This window comes from Choristoneura fumiferana, chromosome 12 (genome assembly GCF_025370935.1).
Source record: "Choristoneura fumiferana chromosome 12, NRCan_CFum_1, whole genome shotgun sequence".
Lineage (NCBI taxonomy): Eukaryota > Metazoa > Arthropoda > Insecta > Lepidoptera > Tortricidae > Choristoneura > Choristoneura fumiferana.
In genome coordinates this window covers 19198812-19218845 of record NC_133483.1, presented here as the reverse complement: position 1 = coordinate 19218845, position 20034 = coordinate 19198812, and the positions used below count along the sequence as shown (strand labels likewise).

Here is a 20034-nt window from a genome sequence, read left to right as displayed (position 1 = left end):
TGATCACATAGTGCACTAAGCGATAACACTTCCTACTACGAATTATTTTACAAGCATAACCTACCTAGCTTGTACCTAGGATATGTAGAATAGAAGTGTTAAGAAATGATAAAAATAAAGTTGTGTTAAATACTTGTGATATGATTTAATTAATAATATTGTAAATCTGTTTAAAAAAATATACCTCGTTGAGTTTTTTGCCGGATTCTTCTCAACAGAGGTATAAGTGCTTGTTTTAGCCTAAATTGAATAAAGATATTTTGACTTGACTTGAAGTCTGCATTTATCACGTAATAAAGTACCCAATGCAGTTTTTTGCAACAATACTCAGAAGTATAGTTGCTTTAGGTTTATTATGCACCATAATATTATTATTTAATTAAACGATTCAACTCACTAAAATCTTCACGACAGCCTTTCCGAAATGATCGCAACTAGTCGGACCGTTCCTGGAGTTTTGTCCACAAGAGCGTACATTACATTTCTATAGTTTCTATACTCAATACTGTATATAAGTTATGCTTTTGAACTTCTGTAAGCTATAACTACACATTGGCTTGCAAAACCTTCAGCATTTCACCAAAGGTCTCACACAGGCAAGTACACCAGTCAAGCAAGACTGTAATGACAGGCACTCACATCAATGACGTCATTGCCCATATCGACATTTTGTTTATCAATTAGAAAACCAGAATCGTGAATGAAGGATATTTCACTTTGTTGTGCGTCAAAGAAAGACTTTTAGCTTTTATGCCAACTTTGAACTTTGTTTAGTACATCGAGGTTCGACTGTACAAACATGCCAAATAAACCTACGAAATACATTTGCATAAATTAACAGTACTTTTAGCATGTGACAACGATATGGTGTTTCCATCATGGCCACGTCGTCGTCGTCGTCGTCGTCGTAGGCAAATGCAAATTGTCTGGCATGTAGTTTAATCAGTGAACAAAACAAAAACATTTTTTTGGTGTTGCCAACAGGTTTGAGCGTGAGAGGTTAAACGTAAACTGATATGACTATTTTGTTTTCGTTTGAAGATTATCATATACACCTGTACTTCTTCACAAACTGTGTAACCTTACTGAATGTTATACTTGTCTTGTGTCTGGTTTCACTTTACAATAAAACTGCTACACGTATTTGGATTTAATTTGGCGAACAAACAATTCATAGCTAAAATAAGCAAACAGGATACTATTTACAACTTGCCGCATTAGTTATTTTGAGTCAAATTTTGGAAGTCTACTTTTATGTAAATTATGCTTTAAAACCAACCCAACTAACCTGTGTACGCAGTAGTTCATCACCACGAACCAGCGCGCAGAGGACGTGAACTCGGTAAAGGAGAACCAGGAGTAGAGTAGCACCGTAATGTGATGGTACCAGTGGAGAAAGATCAGAGGCTTCTTGCGCAGGACTATGAACACCGTGTCCCCGAGCTCAGGGACTTTCGATAGGACGAACATCCACGTCCAGAAGCCAGAGACTTTATCTGCTTCGATGAAGCTGGAAAAGAAGAAAAGCTAATGTTAGTATTTGTTACTATTATGGGTGATAATGTGTCGCCGTAAAATGTATGATGTAAACCTCAAAATAAACTTGATCGTTCGCCTGTGGGACGGAAGCAGCAGCTTCTTGCGGCTACCGACTGACCCGTAGGAGACAGATAATGGTCATCCTGTACTAAATACTATTACGGCCAGGCACGTGCAACCTGAGATATTTTAATACATTGCGTGTGGTGGCAACAAACTAATGTACGATAAGCGTTTCGACCGTGTGATGCACAGATAAATCGATCGTCGAGTGTAATCGGCGTGGGTGGGAAATTAAACTGTGCCGTCAGAAATTTCAAGGGGGAAGAGGCCACAAGGTCGCAACAGCCGGATTGAGCTGGAGTGATCAGGGAATCGCCACGCTATCCCCCTTGCACTTGTTTATAGAAGGAACTCACTCATACAAAAATCTGTATGCTTTTTTTTTTAATAATCGCATGTTTGAAGTGTTATATTCAGATGCAATATTTGCTTGTTATAAATATAAGGAAGTAACACCATAGCAATCTAAATAAGTTTACAGTGAGCATACATCGAAATAGCACATAAAATATTGTTTTGCTTAACATAGTTTCATGTTGCTTTTTACGCGTCGACAGACTGAAACTCCATCAATATTTATTATTTTGGAACGAACCCGTCTTTAGGAGGCGCTTTTCATAAAGAATCTCTTTCAGTTTCATTAATACCGTCAAATGACTCAACAACTCATCAATCAAAAGTGAGACAACGTTTCGTATTTTCGTTTTAACTTCACAGCCTAACGGGCTACAGTTACAAGAAAGAAATAACAAGATTTATTTACTTTTCGTGTCTTTCAATAGAGAATAGAGAGAGAGAGAGAGAGAGAGAGAGAGAGAGAGAGAGAGAGAGAGAGAGAGAGAGAATAGAAAGAGTTGAATAAAGCAATTCAGATGACACGCACGATCTTGCTTGTAAAGATAAAGCACTGGAAGGAAATAGATGAAATTCTTGTAGAACATATGACAAAATGGATACCGAAGAAGAATACGGAATAACAGAATGACTCTTTCATTATATGATCTTGCATAATAAGGTCATATCACGCAAACAATACCTAAACATGTTAAAAATGATTCAAGTGATAGAGACAAGAGGTTAATCATGCAATTGACTCCAACTACGTCTGCTGCAGTATCGTATGAAATTGACCACGATTTAGGTAGGTATCGTTATCTTTGTAAGATTACAAATATCGCGTGTTCGCTAATATTGTAATCATCAATCACGGCACGACACGCGTCGTCACACGCTGCATGCAATTTATCGTATGACATTTGTTTACATTGCATCGACCTTATCTAGTTTATACTGTTGACGTATCCCTTCAGTTTAATGAGATGGAGATGGCTCGATTTGTTGTCAAAACAACTGACATTGACACTAAATGTTTACTATCGGAAGCATGTTAATTATAATGACTTGATATTTTTTTAAACTACCTATACCTATTTATAACAATATGTCAATATAGCTGGCATCTTTTTTATGCTGTGGAAAATGCGCCTTATGCAGCTGAACCGAGGGTATGTGGGGCTCACCCACGAGGGGACACCCACCAAAAAACCACACATGTTCCCTCGTCGCCATTGTGTTGTGGGACGCCACTAAGTGACACCGCGAGAAGAGGCTCCTCACTTCGATACCGTGCAATCTAATTTGGCTTTGCCTTATTGAACTTCCTAATCCAAGGATATTTCGCAAAATAGGTTACCATACCTGCATATAAATAACTGCACTATAAAACTAAGTCCTACGCAAAATTTCAACTTTATATGTATTAATGTTCTTTTCCTTTACCTTGCTACGCTACAACCACAACTAACTAACTACTTTGTGCACTTTGTGGTTTATTGATATAGCTTCCGCAAATTGACGCAAAAATTTACATGTATTACTAAATGACCTGAATGCGGTATTTAAAACATTTATTTTGTGATATGTTTCAGTCATTCTTTCTTAAAGTATTTATCAATATGTGATATGTAGGCAAATAGCAGTAATGTGACGAGTTGATGAGGATGAGTAATATCTGAGTTAACCTGTAACTTGAAAGGGTTACGCATTTTATAACTACCTGCAGAATTTCACTGAAACCTTTTTACGTTATACAAGAATTTGACTGGTATTTCTTAAAGGAACGTTTAAACAAGCAACTTAAAAGCCAGCAAGCGTTCAGTTTATAATCTAACAATGAACAGGCAAACCTTAAGAATATATTTTAGAACGTTTCAGAAAAGAAAAAAAGTCTAGTTGAAATTCAGCTGTATTTTAAGTCTAAACTGTTAAGTGTACTTTTAAAATACCTCACGAATATATTAATAATAGAAATATAAATAAGGTGCGTGAAAGTAGCCAGTGTAGCCACATGCAAAGAACTCGTTACGTATACTCAAGTACTTTTTGGCAGAACTATAGTGTGCGTTAGGTAGGTACATATTGAATGTAGCGTTTAGACTCTTGATACTGGTATTGGCTTAAAAAAAAAAAAAAAAAGCTTGTTGTTTGTGGGCGCTGATGATCGTACCTAGCTGGAACTTTAATATCGGTTCCGATAGCCCGTGCCATCGTTAAAGATACGGCACCGCCTGACCGTGAAATCACTATCTCTAATGATCGCACTATTTCACGCGTCGGGGAACCGATCGATGGCCCGTGTTATTAATTCACACATTGTAAGCTATTGCGATTTATCGCCGTATTAATTATCGGATTAGCAGCGTGGTTTAAAAAAGTAATTTATCTACATCCATATAGTAAATCCTCAATTATGCGTTCAAAAACCATAGGTAATGACCAGCATTACGACATTGGATTCTATTATCAACACGGCTGTATCGTAATGGTCATTACGACTCGTGTTTTAAGGTCCCCTATTACGATACAGTTGCATAAAATACTATTGGGATTTCAAATTATAACAGTTAAAATGTTTCTGACTAGTTATAGTCGAATGATGTTCGTTTATAATAATTATAATCTTAACTTTCAGCAATTTTTGTAGATTTCTTGGTCAAAGTACTATTTTTTATTACAACCTTTTTCCTCAAGGTTTTGATCCAAACAAACACAGTAACTACATTTAAATCAAACCAGATATGAAATAATGTTTGTTGTTGTTAATAGTTTTGTAAACAAAAATAAAGCATTCACTTTTAAGATTCAAAGGATAATAATAACAACTGGTACCATTTGTTCACACACATACAGTTGACTGACACAGCAAGAGCCGCGCGTAGCCCGATGAGATCGTTTGACCAAACTCTTGAAAACATATGTCCGAGTCACGCACGATCCTGAACGCTATATGGGAACAACTCCGACGGAAAATGAGAACACCATGATGGTATTACCATCTTCGATAATTTTTGTCCATGTGTCGATATTTTTGCCGATACAGTCTGAATGAAAGAATTTCATAAGAGTACTTTTAAGATTTCAAGAGCATAACTTTTCCGTCGATTTTTCAGTTCACTACAATACGCTTGTTTAATACACTAAATGTAAGTCTAAGAAGTTTACTTGGTATGGTACTTTCCAGAGAATGCGTTTATAAAAAGACGAACAATGGAGCATTATGGTTACGTGTTCAAAGTAATCACGACAGTCAGTTTTTCCCAGAAACATCGCAACTTTAGAGTTTTCACTCGCCAAAGCTAAATGCATTGTTTGAAAATACAAAAGATAATTATGGGGGTTCATTTACTTGTTTCGTAACATTTTTAGGCATGTATTTATGTGGATGATTGATCTGAAACGTAGATAGAATAAGCTGATGCGTTACATACGATGTGTTAACTGTAACTGCCTACTACAGTAGGCACATTGTGTGAGATTTTAAATAAGACATCTAGTTTATTTGGTCATTTATCGTACCTATACCTATCCGATAGATATATTATTATATCGAATGAAATCCAAAACTTCTTAACAGAACCCCGGACTGTATACTGCCTTAAAACTAGTATTTTTTAAGCATTTCTCGTTGCTCAAATAATAGTATAAGTAAAAGGAAAACTCGTAGGCTTGAACAAAAACAACTACCTTACACAATTTAGTAACCTGAAGGGAAACTGTGTTTGAAGAAAAAACACCCATCGTTACCCACATACATAATTACTACACCATTGTCTTCACAACTTATTTTGCACGCGCTGGTCGACGAGGCAGTTATCAACAATGTCCATGATTATTTACATAAGCCTATAAAAGTTACATAAGTTCGACTTTATTCATAATAATTAGCATATTCATTCACGTCGCAAACAACTTGTTGATCTGGTACCGTGAGTTTATGGAACGTGTGTTCTTTTTGCTTGGATAAATCCGGTGCCTGGACTGGACGTATGGAATTGATACAATAATATATTTAATCCATAATATAATGCCGCATAAACAGCTATAAGTAGGTTTTTTTCCATAAAATGGATTAAAAAAACAAAAAAGGAATTTATGATTTCATATGTTTTTATGCGAAAGTAGGTAATGGATATCATTTGATATCGAACGTTAATATTATCTCTAACTAAACAAACAAAACGGACGTCTCTTTGTATAATCATAATAATAACGTAATGATGTAGTTGAGGTGTGAAATGCAGGTCACGCGCACGCATTCGATCTTTAGCAACATAAACACAACAATTCGTGTACACTTATCAAAATTATTATGAAACTACAGTTGTTCAAAGTTATGTTTATAAATCTAAGGGTGTGCCTCTATAAAAGCTGACCGAGATGGAGATAATGTGGCTACAGAATCGTCTAACTGCATTAAGTAGTTGAAATTCACGTCACATCGTGTATCACATTAGGGGAGCGGCTGCGTGACGAGACGTGGATTTCAAATTTTGACTAATGTGGCTGATGGAATTCTGCAAGTCTACGCTTCTATTCTATGGCTATGAGTGCGAATTAACACATAACTTAAAGTTATCGAGGTTTCGGTGCAGTAAGTCAATTAGTGAGAAAACTCACAAATTGTATGTAGAACAACCCCTAATGCAGCTCGAAAAAGTACTAAACACAGGTTACTCTCACTCAGCTGATCGACCCGTAAGAAAGCTTATACATTTTATGCTCATAAATGTTTTATGTTCTACAGCAAAGAACGAAAAGAAATATGAACCATGAAAGAGATAAAACTGTCCCAGACAATACGCAGTGCTTTCTATTACGAACTTCGGACTCCAGGCTTCAGCACTATGGTATGGTGCGAAAGGCAAGAGGACCACAGTAGAGGCATTATCCCAAGAACCTCATCGTGAACACTTGCTACCAATACTCAAGCAACCACGACTATACTCTTCTATGAAAAGACTAAGAAAAAATGAGTATCATAGCGAGAGCAAAGACTTAACAAGGCCAGCGATAGAATCGTCAGCCGTCCGGAACGATTCTAATTCGATTACAATAGTTAACAACATCGGCATCGTAATTAATACCGCAATTAGAGGTGTGAATATAACGTCTATTTACACGAGACAGTGAACAGCGATTGAACAGTAAATAACGTATTTTAGATGATAGTGTTTTGTAATGCGAGTTTGCTAGTTCTATTCTACACTCAACCGCAAAAGGCGGTTGCGAACTTGGGTTTGCGGGTGAAGATAATTCGCAGTAGTTCCTTCGTCAACCAGTACCATATTAAAGGAACTAGTGCGGTTTTATTTGCGCTCGTCCCAGTACAAATGACGAAGGAAGGAACTTGCAAAGGAACTACTGTACTGCGAATAATTCGCACTCCGCACGTGCGACCTTTGCGTGAAAAATATAGACCCTCAGTATCCATCCATTTGGCTGTCCATCAGGACTTAGTGAGGCTTTTTAATTTGTCCGGTTTATTTTACTTATTTTAAAATCTTTCGCTTTCGAGTAACATTTTCCTGATTGGGAACAGTACGCAGTTGCACGCTCAGGCTATAAAATGTCCGGATCTTCGTCAGGGCATTTTGAATTTTCGATATAGTAACACCACTCGCAAAACCTTTGTTGCGGAACAAAAACCTTCACGCAATTTATATGCCGATATAATCCTGTTAAATTACAAATTAACAATTTCCACGTACGCATCAGCGAAGCAATTCAATAAGGTATCTTGTCGAAATGGCAATTAACAGGGGTCCCACTTGGGGGCTCAGTTAATACAGGAATCTTCCAGCAGCCCGATGAAACTGGGGTTGATAGAGCTATACCATAGACATTTCTAGTTACTTTATTGTTGATTCCTAATGTCCACAAATAATATGGATAGCTATTTGCGTCGTTGTTTACGCTATTAAACCAGCATCCATAATATTTTACGAGTAAATTATTGGAAAATCGTATCCTCATTTGTTGGAATTTATGACGTCATGATTATTTCGGCCGCCAAAATTGTATAGACCAGCATGAATCTAGATTTTGATACTTCAAGGCTGAGATCAGAAAATTAATACAGCTACGGAGTTGGGATACCTAATTATGAATCGAAAATAAAAATCCCGTTTGCCTCCTATATATATCTATATATAATAAATTGACCTTATTTCTTTCTACATCATTAAGGGAACTTCTATGAAAAATTTCAGTCTTCTACTTAGAGCTAAGAACTTAAGCTGGGCGTTGATCAGTCAGTAAGTCAGTTAGGACTTTTTAACCCCCGATGCAAAAAGAGGGGTGTTATATGTAAGTTTGGCCGCTATGTGCGTCTGTCTGTGGCACCGTAGCTCTTAAACGGGTGAACCCATTTGAATGCGGTTTTTTTATATTTGAAAGCAGGTTTTTTAGCGACGGTTCTTAGACATGCTTTATCAAAATCAGTTCAGTCGTTTTTGAGATATTGAACTTTGAAGTGACAATGCGAAGGGTTTCCAACTTTTTGTTGGTTATGCTATTATGTGTTTCGATTACGTTACTTATTTGGATAATAACTTAATTAAGTTATTATCCAAATAAGTAACGTAATCGAAACACAATAGCCTAACCAACGAAAAGTTGGAAAACCCCCAACTTTGTCACTTCAAAGTTCAATATCTCAAAACGTCTGAACCTATTTTGATGAAACATGTCTAAGAAACATCGCCAGAAACCCTGATTTCAAATAAAAAAAACCGCATTCAAAAAAAAAAGAAAAGATTTAGTACCGAGAATCTAAACAGCACAAATTCACGCTATCGTAAGAAAACATACACAAAAAGTACAAAACGGCACGTTTTTAATTATCAACGCAGTTTAATGTACAATATTAACTAACAGGTAGCGTTTTTTAATTAGGCAAAAAGGCCCCAGCCACACCGCAGTGTACACAGGACTTGTTGACACAAACAGGAAAGTAGATTAGTGAGCTGGGGCACAAACAAATTTGATATTTTCAAACAATTTCCCGGTGACAAGATCCAATACCGAAGAAAGCTTTAGGCTGGAAACAGTGCTCGACCGACGGTACGTTCCGACCGTACGTCCTGACCGTCAGCGCTGACCATCGGTTGCGAAAATTCATTCAGTGCTACGCTGACGGCGGACTGCGACGCGTGTATACAGTTCACAGGTCGGTCGCTCCGTCAGCGAAGCACTGAACGCATCCATACAATCTCATAGCTTGTCGGTCGACCGACGCCGCGCGATCGACGAGCCGGACCGACGGCTCGACCGACCGTACGCGCGCACCAAATTACGCGCGTGCCGTCAGCGTTGCTGTGTGCGCATTCATAGACTTGCATAGATATAGCTACGCTGCCCGACGGTAAGCGCTGACCGTCGGTCGAGCACTGCTTCCAGCCTTAGGCATTTCAAGTTGATTGCTTGTTTTCCCCCTTTGTATTATTGCCTGAGGGGGCTCTATAGCTTTAATCTGATACGCAATACCTAAAGAAGGAAAAACTAACACTTACAACCATTTTACTAAATTTGCATCAACAAAGAAAAGTAACGGTCTAGTGGTTTTACCTATTGCTTCTCGAGCAGTGGGTCGTGGGTTCCCAGGCTGGCACTTCCGAGTTTTTCAGAACTTACTTATGTGCAAAATTAAATTTTAGATTTACCACGAGCTTTAGGGCGACGGAAAACATCGTAAATCATAAGGTACCCTACACACGTCTGTGAAGAAATTTAATGGTGTGTGTAATTCTCGGAACTACGGGCCGAGCTCCTCTCATTCTGAGTCGAGGCCTGTGCCCTGCAGTGGAACATATAAAGGCCGAGATGAGGATGATGATGACTGAATTCGAATATTGTTTTAAATGTGCGTGCGTTTGGTTCATTCGTAGAAATTCAATTTCGGTACAATTTGTAGAAACCGCACGGAAATCATTTGTAGTGGCAGAGCGTGAAACAGACAAGTGGTCGTGACCACGTCGAAACGCGAAATACGGAGCGGAAAAGGCACATGGCGTTCCGTCCAGGAAACTGAACCACGTACCAGGGTGGAACCTTTTCATAATCAATTCCGCTATGATGTCTTTTTCAAATGTATTGGATGTCAAAAGTGACATTAGTGGCAAAAAGATTGCACCCTGGTACAGTGATAAAGTTTCCTCGGCTAAGTATACTATTGCGGAGACAGTAGGGGTCGAGATAAAAATCTTTTAGGATAGAGTAAATGGCAAAAGAATTTCTCTCGCACATCTCCAGTGGATTGGATTGCAGCTCTATTGGAATTATTTACGGATTATAAGCCGAGTTACCAAATATCATTATTAAAAACAAAAAACCACTTCTGCTATATACGTAGATATTATTATGTCTGTACTGCCATCCTCACAGAGAGCGTTTAAGCGTGGAACTTAACTAAGAGCCAGTCAATATACTTACTTAAATAAGGCAATTCTTGAATGTCACCTAGGTTCTCCTCTTCCTAGGCCTATTTAAATTGTGTGGTGTCACTATTATTCAACATCGTCGTCATTTTCAGCCGAAAGATGGCGACTGCTGGCTATTCGCCGCGCCAGTCCTGCGCCGCCTGCATCCATTGGACTCTTGCGAACTTCCACTGGTCATCAATCCACTTTGTGGAGCCTACGCAGCATGGCCATCACTCAAGAAAGAACACATTGCTACATTTCGGTCTAAAACTATTACGGCACATGTTATTTAATTTCATGTCTTTGGGAGTCCAGCGTAACGCTCGCTTCACACAAACATGCTTCAAACTAAACGATTTCTTCTCACCTAGAGATACCATCGGTCCAAAACAAGGTCACGATGCCAACTAAACAGTTTTAATCAAATAAAGCGTCGTTAAGTAACACGTAAACAACGTTTACGTCACCGGGAGGTGTCCAACTGACCGACTGTCAGTTAGAAAGTGGTGTTGCGCAAGCGGGAACCTGCGCGCGCGCGGGATGCTATCAATTATTATTCATTAAACGGATTAGAGGCGCCGACGGCTATTATTGCACGCGATCTTTTAACTATTGGAATCATTCACAAGCATTATGGTACATTGTGCCGTAACAACTTGTTTCCACCGGATTGCCTAAATTTCTGAAGTGACGCCGAAGATGAAATTTACGGCAAAGGTTGTGCACACTTGCTGAGAGATGTTGCATCCAAAGACACCTGACTCACGCTTCGCTCACTCCGGGTTACGAAAATGTTCACTCGGCGCTACTGCTACTTGACTAAAGCCCAGTTTAGATCTGTAGGAAAAAAACTTGCAAGTACATAAATACATTGCAGCACTCGATTAATCACTCACTACTCGTTAGTTTTACGGCCTCGAAATGTAATGCAACTTGCAGGATTTTTATTGCAGGTCTAAACTGCAGGTAGGTACAATGATAACATCAGCATCAGCAAAATTTTCAGCAAAAATGACTCATCCGTGGTGTAATGTAAAGTAGGTACGAATACGAACTTGTCAATATCCTAGGCCTTGGCCTTCCTAGGTTAATGTCATCTAATGTCATTTTCTAAAAAATATTTTACTGGGTTCCCCTTGTTTACGCATAAAAGTATTTGTGCCGAAACTGTTTTTGCATAATTATAATAATATTACACAGAATTCTTTTCAGTGTTGCCAATTTGGCGACTTTGTCACTAGAACTAACGACTTTTGCTTAAGTCTTAGCGACCAAAAAAAACTTATCTGGCGACTTATGGAATACAACTTTAAACAGTTCTAGGACCAATAATGGATACAGAGATCTATATGGAAAGCATTAAACGCGCTTGCGATCCAAATTCAAACTTTGTTTAGTTAAAGCTCCAGCTTTAGCTATTAAAAAAGAAACTAGGCATCCAATTTTCTTTTTTTCTGTGAATTCGGAAATTTTCTGATTTAAGTTGTTTTTTTTTCGTATCCCTGTCCGTAACCTTTATGACCACCAAGTGACCTCTTGTGTCTCTCCCAGACAAAATCTTGAGTCCGCTCGCTCCTGGTGGAATTAATTTTAGTGACTTTCTAACGACTTTTGATTTTGAGTTTAGCGACTCGAGTTTCTAGGAGTTGGCAACACTGATTCTTTTACGCATAACCAATGTAAGCCGAATGGGCTTTACGCATAATTTGCGAATTCCGAATATTTTTTAAATATATAAATGTGACGGAAGCACATTTAACATCAATAACAAGAAAATTTACCTTTCATACGCAAACTGGATTTTAATAAACCATTCATGTAAATTATTCGGAAATCGCACGAGAGAAGCACCTGTCAACAAACTTGTGCGTTCGTTTCCAGCGAAAAGTAATTTGGAGTTGACGAAATTACGGTTTCTATGGGAACTGTTCGGTGTTAGGTATACAAATATGGACGTATGGAAAAATCATCATCATTAGCCGGAAGACGTCCACTGCAAATTATCCTCCTAACGCCCAAGTCAAATTTTTGATATATGAACATCAAACTTTATGTCATTTATGATGGAGTTTGAAGTTAAAATTACAATAAGTCCATTATAAAGGACTCTGGGCGTTAGGAGGTTATGATTTTATACAAAATACCTTCCTAGTAAACCACCAATGAACAATATCAACATGCCAAATACAAAACTACGTATCAAAATACTACACCAAAGTACAAAGTGATAAATTGAAAACAATCACCTATATCTTCGAATGTCTTAGCCAAATCCTGCCAATAAATATCAATATCAAGAACGGGATCCTACTCCTAATCCTTGTAATATACAACTAAATATAGTAGAAATATAATTTAAGTTTTGGAATAAATGACTTCATGCAACGCCTGGTACGAACCGGTTGGATGACTAGCTTAGTATTGTAAAACAAGCCTGAAGCCCAAGTCCTACCAATGCAGTTCACTCAGGCCCAAAATAGAATTCGCTAGATTGGCACTCGCCGGCTATATTAGGTCAACTTCTAAAGTGTCTGAAGACAAAGTCATGCTACAAACAGAATACAGGGAATTGGTATCTTTAAGCAGCCACGACTCAAGTAAACATTAGAGTAGATATCTTAGATAATATTTGTATTTCTCTGCGAGTATTAAGAATGATTCAAACCAAGGAATCACTGATTTTTCAAGAATGAAAAGAAACAAATGAAATGGAAACAGATATTGTGACAGAAACAAAAATTACCAATTAGATGAGGAGGATGTTTTAGGATTAGTTATAAAGGCTGCAGTTCTGCGACCTTGCAATGAATGTTGAAGGCTTTCTGGGAACGTTTCTCGACAATTTGAACTGCCAATCGTTGATTATAGACTGAACATTATAAACAAGTTAAAATAAGTGCACAGGTGCTGTATGAATCGAATATTACCAGCAGCTTGTGATGGTAAACAAAACACAGTTCAAAATCATAAAGAAATAAATATGCTTTATTGCTTCGAAGTGGTATTTTGCAAACAACTCCGATGCGTAATAGCGCTTAATAAAAATAAATGATATTGGTCTTGAGATTTTTAAATACGAGAAAAAAACTTTATGAATACCTACGCTATTTATTGTGGTAATGGAAATTTTGAAGTAAAGAAAAAATATTATTGTCACTAACGCGTCAAAAATAGCGGAAGCCAAAGGTGATATAAGTGTGGTAAATACGAAGAAAAATAACAATCAATAAGTATGAATTTTATGTTGTGTATTTACCTAAATAAGGACATGAGAAAAAAATACAATATTCAGAAACACGAGCAGAGTTCTACTTCTACCTCTATGACAGTATTCGTACAACACGAAACTAGGTTGTGCAAAAAAAATTGTTATTAATTATATTTCAGTCATGTCATCCACCAGCTTGCTTATATATATTCTAAGCATCCACCATCCACCGCGTGGCCAATCCAAAATATTGACCAAATAAGGAAACAGGACCTATTTTGTAATAGCTATACTTTTTGCCGATAGATCGATCGCTTATTTTCTTTTCATTATGTTCAAGATAAGAATGAACGCAAGTTATCGAGTGCTCATAAACGATATACCATCATGGAGCACTCAACAAGTTTCGTTCAACGTTCTATGACGTATTCTGGTACTAGCTATGTATTTTTAACATACAAGTACCTAAACTGTACTCGGCAGTACTCGCATTCGCATTGAGATGTTGGATTTAAACTAAGAGCCAGCGTTTCGTGTTTGTGACATCAAAAGACTTCGGATACGTTTTAGCGAGCTCTCACTTACGTAATAAAATTCAGTATAAGCCGCCATCTTGGATCTGTCTGTGGTAAGGCGAAAATCCAATCCCAGTAATGAAAGTGCATAATACGCTGTCGCACTTGAAAAGTTCTTTTTTGGGCCAAGAAAAACAGTCCTTTCCTGTATTTTGATTGCACAGAAAAAAATGTCTACATGTCATCATAGATCGCCACAAAATTATCTAATTCATAGTCACGAAGATCTTCACTCTCTTCTCTTCTTCAACCTTGATCTACCCAATGCTGAGTAAAGGTCTCTTCCATTTTAGACCATTCTGTGCGGTCCTGCGTTTTCCGCATCCAGTCCTTCCCAGCCGCTCGCACCAAATCGTCCGTCCATCTTGCTGGCTGCCTCCCCACATTCCTGAACCCCTTTCGTGGTCTCCACTCCAACAACTTTTTGCCCCATCTTCCATCGAACCTACGGCAAATATGGCCCGCCCACTTCCACTTCCTAGAGGATATGGTTTTAGCTATGTCAGTTAGTCCCGTTCTCTTACGTATTTCGGTGTTCCAGAAGTGATCGCGTAGAGAAATCCCCAACATAGCTCTTTGCATAGCCCTTTGGGAGACTTGTAGTCGATGGACGAGCTGCCGAGTCAGCGCCCAAGTCTCGGCTCCATAAACCATTACGCACGCACTGTACCTACGCACTGTTCGAATGTGCGGCGCTTGAGGTTTAAAGGCACTTGTTTGTCCCTAAACACGTCGGAAAGTTTGCCGAAAGCCCCCCATCCCAACTGGATACTTCACTCCCGGACCATTATCTTGTTTTATAAATATGATGTTACATTGAATTGCCGATCGTAGGCGCGTCTCGATCGTGTGAGAATTCACAATAAACATATCAAACTGTTGCAAGTACACAGTATTTTCATAGATATAAATATGTGCTAGATTCGCAGAAATTTCGAAGAACTAATTTCGTTGGCGGGATTGCTGATTCTGCTATATGTATTTTAGTAACTTGTCCAGGAGAGAAATACCTATTTATATTTGTACATTACATGTGTCATTATTTCTCGGGTTAAAAACATGAACGTGTTTTGTCAAAAAGATCTAAGTTGAATTTACATATAAAGGTTTACGCGTTAATTAGTCGCAAAATTCAATTTTAAAACCAAATATACAATCTCACCGAAGACTTCCTTTTATCTTAGTTTTGATCAGGGTATTACAGTTCATTAAGGCTCCATTCAAATGTCGCTGTTACGTGGAAATACCCATACATTCTCGACAACATGGAATTTGTATTACCATCATAGTTTGAATACAACTTTTTGTAATGTTATTATAACCAGTTTGTGCATTGATAGTGCTAGTATTATGCATGAATGACTAAGTCTAAATATATTTATTGACAGTTGCTACAACGACTGTACCTATAATTTTTTAATGAAAAGTTAATGATTTGAAATATTTCAAACAATTTTGCGAAACACCATATTCTGTGTAACGCAATTATTTGCTTTACTAGTAATGAGTATGACTAATTATTACGTAATAACGTTACATCGGTGATGTATGGTGTAAAATGCTTTTGAATCTTGTGTGAATATTTTTTGATCTATCTGAACTTTATGTCCTTTAACTTAATCCTTAAAAAATTAAAGCCTACATTTGACTCTATACCATCCTGTTTGTACGCAGCGAGCTCTTGCTGATTACTTGTTTTTTTTTTATACTGGGGCAAACCAATCCTTAAAGATTACCACATAGACAACTGCACCAGGGTATTGCAGATGCGTTGCCAACCTAGATAAATAATTATCGTCATTATCATCATCATCAGCCGAAAGACGTCCACTGCTGCTTCACCGATTACGAGCGATGGTGCTAGCATCGGGCGGACCTTTCTGCTGCACTCCTTTAATCCAAAACATAACGAACATAAGTTGTTACGGCACATGATCCTAATTAATAATTATCGTCATAATCATCATCATCAGCCGAAAGACGTCCACTGCTAGAGATGACCGATACTGCGTTGTTCATCGGGCTTCTGCGACCTTTACCAGAAATATAACGAACATAATTTATTCATATTATTTTTTAAAGAAACATAATGTCCACCAGCGCCTGATTTCCGGGGCACAGAGCCGCTATTCAAGAACACTTTGGTCACATTTTTTAATTCTCATTCATATACTACATATATTTTACAGGTGGTAGGACCTTGTGCAAGGTCCAACCCGGATTGCTACCACCACCAGGCGTGGAGAGTAAGACAGCCGGTGAAATTACTGGCACTTGAGGTAATGGTACTTCCCATCTTAGGCCTCTAGGTTGGCAACGCATCTGCAATACCCCTGGTGTTGCAGATGTTTATGGGCGGTGGTGATCTCTTACCATCAGGAGACCCCATATACTCATCAAAAGTGCCTAAGGATATTTTTTATGCCTAGACAGTTTTTACTATTTGGATATAGGCTTATTACTACTGTATCAAAACATCAGACGCAGCGGAAGACCAACACTATACTGAGCTGAGACCGCTTCGCGATTTGGTACGTACTTAATACTTGATTTGGTGTTATATGTAATTTGCGAATTGCGAATAAAATATTTTTTTTTCTAAACTTGTCTAGGGACAGTGTGTATCCGAAGACTTTTTTGATGTTTGTATTTTAGCAATGTTGTTCCGACATTCACTCTGAGCAATATCCTTTATTAATTACGTATGAGGACTTTAGATGGTTTATTTAATTAATTAACACCCGAACGTAACGCACGCACTGGTATGGAAATTACTTTGCGTCATTGTAACAATTTACTTTACAATTCACAGCTTCGTATATACATATGCTAAATAATTCTGTACATTGGAAAAATACCCGCTAATTTTTATACTAGTGGGCAAATGTGAACTTTCACGTTTAATTAAAAGCTATATATTTCCCAATAATATATAAACGAATATATGGGAAAAAAATGTGTTGAGTGTAATTTAATTTGTGTATTATTTTAACTCGTTAGTTTCCCAACCCCTGTACGCAAGGAGGGAGTCATCACACACATTTAGGGGTTACGCAGTTTGTGACACAGGTACGAAATAATCATAGCAATAAGTATGACAAGGGGGGGGGGGGGTCTAAAATGGTCAAAATTAAGTTACAAATGCAATCGAATCTAACAATGCGTGCAATTTCAAGCAGTGTGAGCAGGTAAAGCATGCTTTCATTGTATAGCAATTATTCAAAGAGCAAAAACGTTTATGTTTATAAAGACACACAAACCTATAACCTGCTCTGTGGACCTCTAGTGGCAAGTGCGTACTTCACTTACAACGACGTATGTAGGTACTTGGAAATAGTCGTCATTTGTTGACATTTACTTCTAAAATGTACTCAAATCACGGCAGAGTCGTAAGTATCATCGAAATATTAACATCATACCATGAAAGATTTTATACCGTATATGTTAAAACGTGATCGTACACGTGAATAAATATGGCATGTCGAGTTAACAACTTTTTCATTTCACTTGATTTTGGCAATGACTAAATTTATACTGTAATACTGCCTCCACAAGTTTAACGAGATGATAAAACTAAACTTTAAAAGCATGAAGTCTAACTGGTATATATTTTTGGCAGTTGCGAATCAAATCTGCATTCCTAAAAAAAAAATTAGTGCTAGTCCTAGTCTGTCAATAAAGTAGATTATCAAAAAATTGTGACACGTAGTTTTTCTTCTATCACTTAAACGAAAAATGCCGAAGATATAGCCCGTTAAAGTCCCGTGTGACTGCATTGTTAGTATCATTTCGTCTAAAAAGCAGCTGGTCTACGTAGCAACTTGTCTAAGTATCAAGTGGTCTAAAACTCTTTGACTCAAAGTCAACGGAGCTCCGCTTGGCGGAGCTTCTATTCCTCGTGGCTGAGGCGCTTCGCGCCTTGACGCAACTCTAACCTAACCCACCTATGTTTTTTCAAGTTTTCGACAAAACAGGTTAGGACCAGTTGCTTTTTAGACCAGTTGCTACTTAGACCAGCTGTTTTTTTAGACGAAATGATACTAACCCTCATTGGGGGGGTGCTCTGCTCTTACATAGAACTTTGAAGCACTGTATCTTTGTCTTTGTCATTTTCAGTTTGATTCACGAAAGAAATAATACGTGTCCAATATTTTTGGATAATCTACCAGACGGACTTAACGAAAATAAAATACCGAGGACACCTCGCTCGCAATTTAAGAGTTATTCCCACCTGTTACCGCTAATTCATACCAGTGGTTGTTTTTGCCAGCTGCTGCTGGGATTTTTTCCCATCTTTTACCGCTAAGTACCTACTCGGTGGTAACAACTGGGATTTTTTTTTCCCAGTAGTCACCACCAATTACTTTAGTGGTAACAGATAGGAAAAATAGTCGCGATAAGATAAAATAACTCCATAAATATAGAATAGAATAGAATAGAACCTTTTTTAATATGTTGACAATAAACTGCTCTGACTCTGAACAACAATATTTAATATTTTGTAATAGGTATAAGTTGGCAATGTACAATATAGGCAGTTTTGTTTTGTGTACTGGATTTAGATTATCTACGGTCACATTTTCGAGCATTACTATTTGTAAACTTATCCAGATAACTAAATAGAACGAGATCTTGGGCATATTAATAGATACTAAAATTTACTACGAACGTGTCATTAGTGTTAAACTGTAATCTCCCTCCACATGCCAATATCGCGTGAAACTTTTTATCTCCGTCGTAGGTAAAAATTACCTATATAGGTAATAATTATTTCTCCTCACGCTTCCTGGTCATTTATCGTGATTCGAGAAACACAGTGTGATAATAAGTAATGACGCTTCAAAATTGCAACATAACACTGTTACGCTTTGACCCGGAATGGAGGTCGGGCTGGAAAGCGGACTGGTACAAGGAAATATGGGGTTGAAAGAAAGTCTATCAAATTTATTCCCCAAAATAAGCAGAACCCTGCCTTGGCTTAGGTCAACGGTTTACACCAATCTACAATTAGGGCGTGGGGTGTCAGAGGAGCTGGGACGTGACTTTTGCTACACTGACAATAAATTTTACAAAGGCCGGTACTAAAATAAAAAATCGAAAAACCCGACTGCTTTAAAAACTAAAAGGAAGAAAATAAGTGTAGTGGTCTAGAACTCTGTCAAGTAGCTCATTTAAAGTTCAACAGTCGGGACCCATTACCAAGATTTTTTGAGCTGGTCACGTTTTAAATGGGTCCCGACTGTTCTTGACAGAGTTCTGGACTACTAGACTTACTCGTATTTTCTTCCATATAGTTTTTAAGGCAGCCGGTTTTTAGATTTTTTAAATTTTATGTCTTTTATTAGCGATTTTCGGATTTTTTCCTTTACTTGTGCTGTAAAAACCTTCCTTCTTGCCAAATTTCATGATTCTATCTAGGTCTACGGGAAGTATCCTATATAGGTCTTTAATGGTCGCGGCAGGTTTCAAAATCCCGTTATTTATTACGAATGTCGACAAGAATGTGTTAGAGGCTGATATTGCAGAGTATATTTTGGAGAGAGTAAAGGGGAGAAAATTAGAAGAATTAAAATTCCAATAAAATTAAAGATGTGGAAGCAGCTAAATTATAACGCGTATAAAATCTTTGTGAGCAAAGTATCCATAGATAGTTTCTTGGATGAGAAATTGTGGCCGCAAGGAATTGTGTTTAGGCGATTTGTGGAACGTAAAGATAGTGATAAAAGAGATGAGAAGGCTTCCGAGAAGAAAGAGGCAGCATATAAATTCGTCAATGAATGGATAGTGACAGTAAACAATTAATAAACTTTTTAATTAAAGTTCAAATGGCCGTATCTTTTGATTGCGTTAATGTAGAAGCTTTACGAGTAATAATAACTGAGTGAATATC

The 20034-nt window shown here is 37.7% G+C and overlaps 1 protein-coding gene across 1 annotated transcript in view; it reads right to left on the bottom strand.

Annotated features, from left to right (window-relative positions):
- The window catches only part of Baldspot (elongation of very long chain fatty acids protein baldspot), a 59950-nt gene that overhangs the window by 5961 nt on the left and 33955 nt on the right, over positions 1-20034 (bottom strand). Inside the window, exon 3 of the mRNA XM_074095649.1 lies at positions 1289-1510. Coding sequence (XP_073951750.1) covers positions 1289-1510 — 222 coding nt within the window. The remainder of the gene's footprint in view (positions 1-1288; positions 1511-20034) is intronic.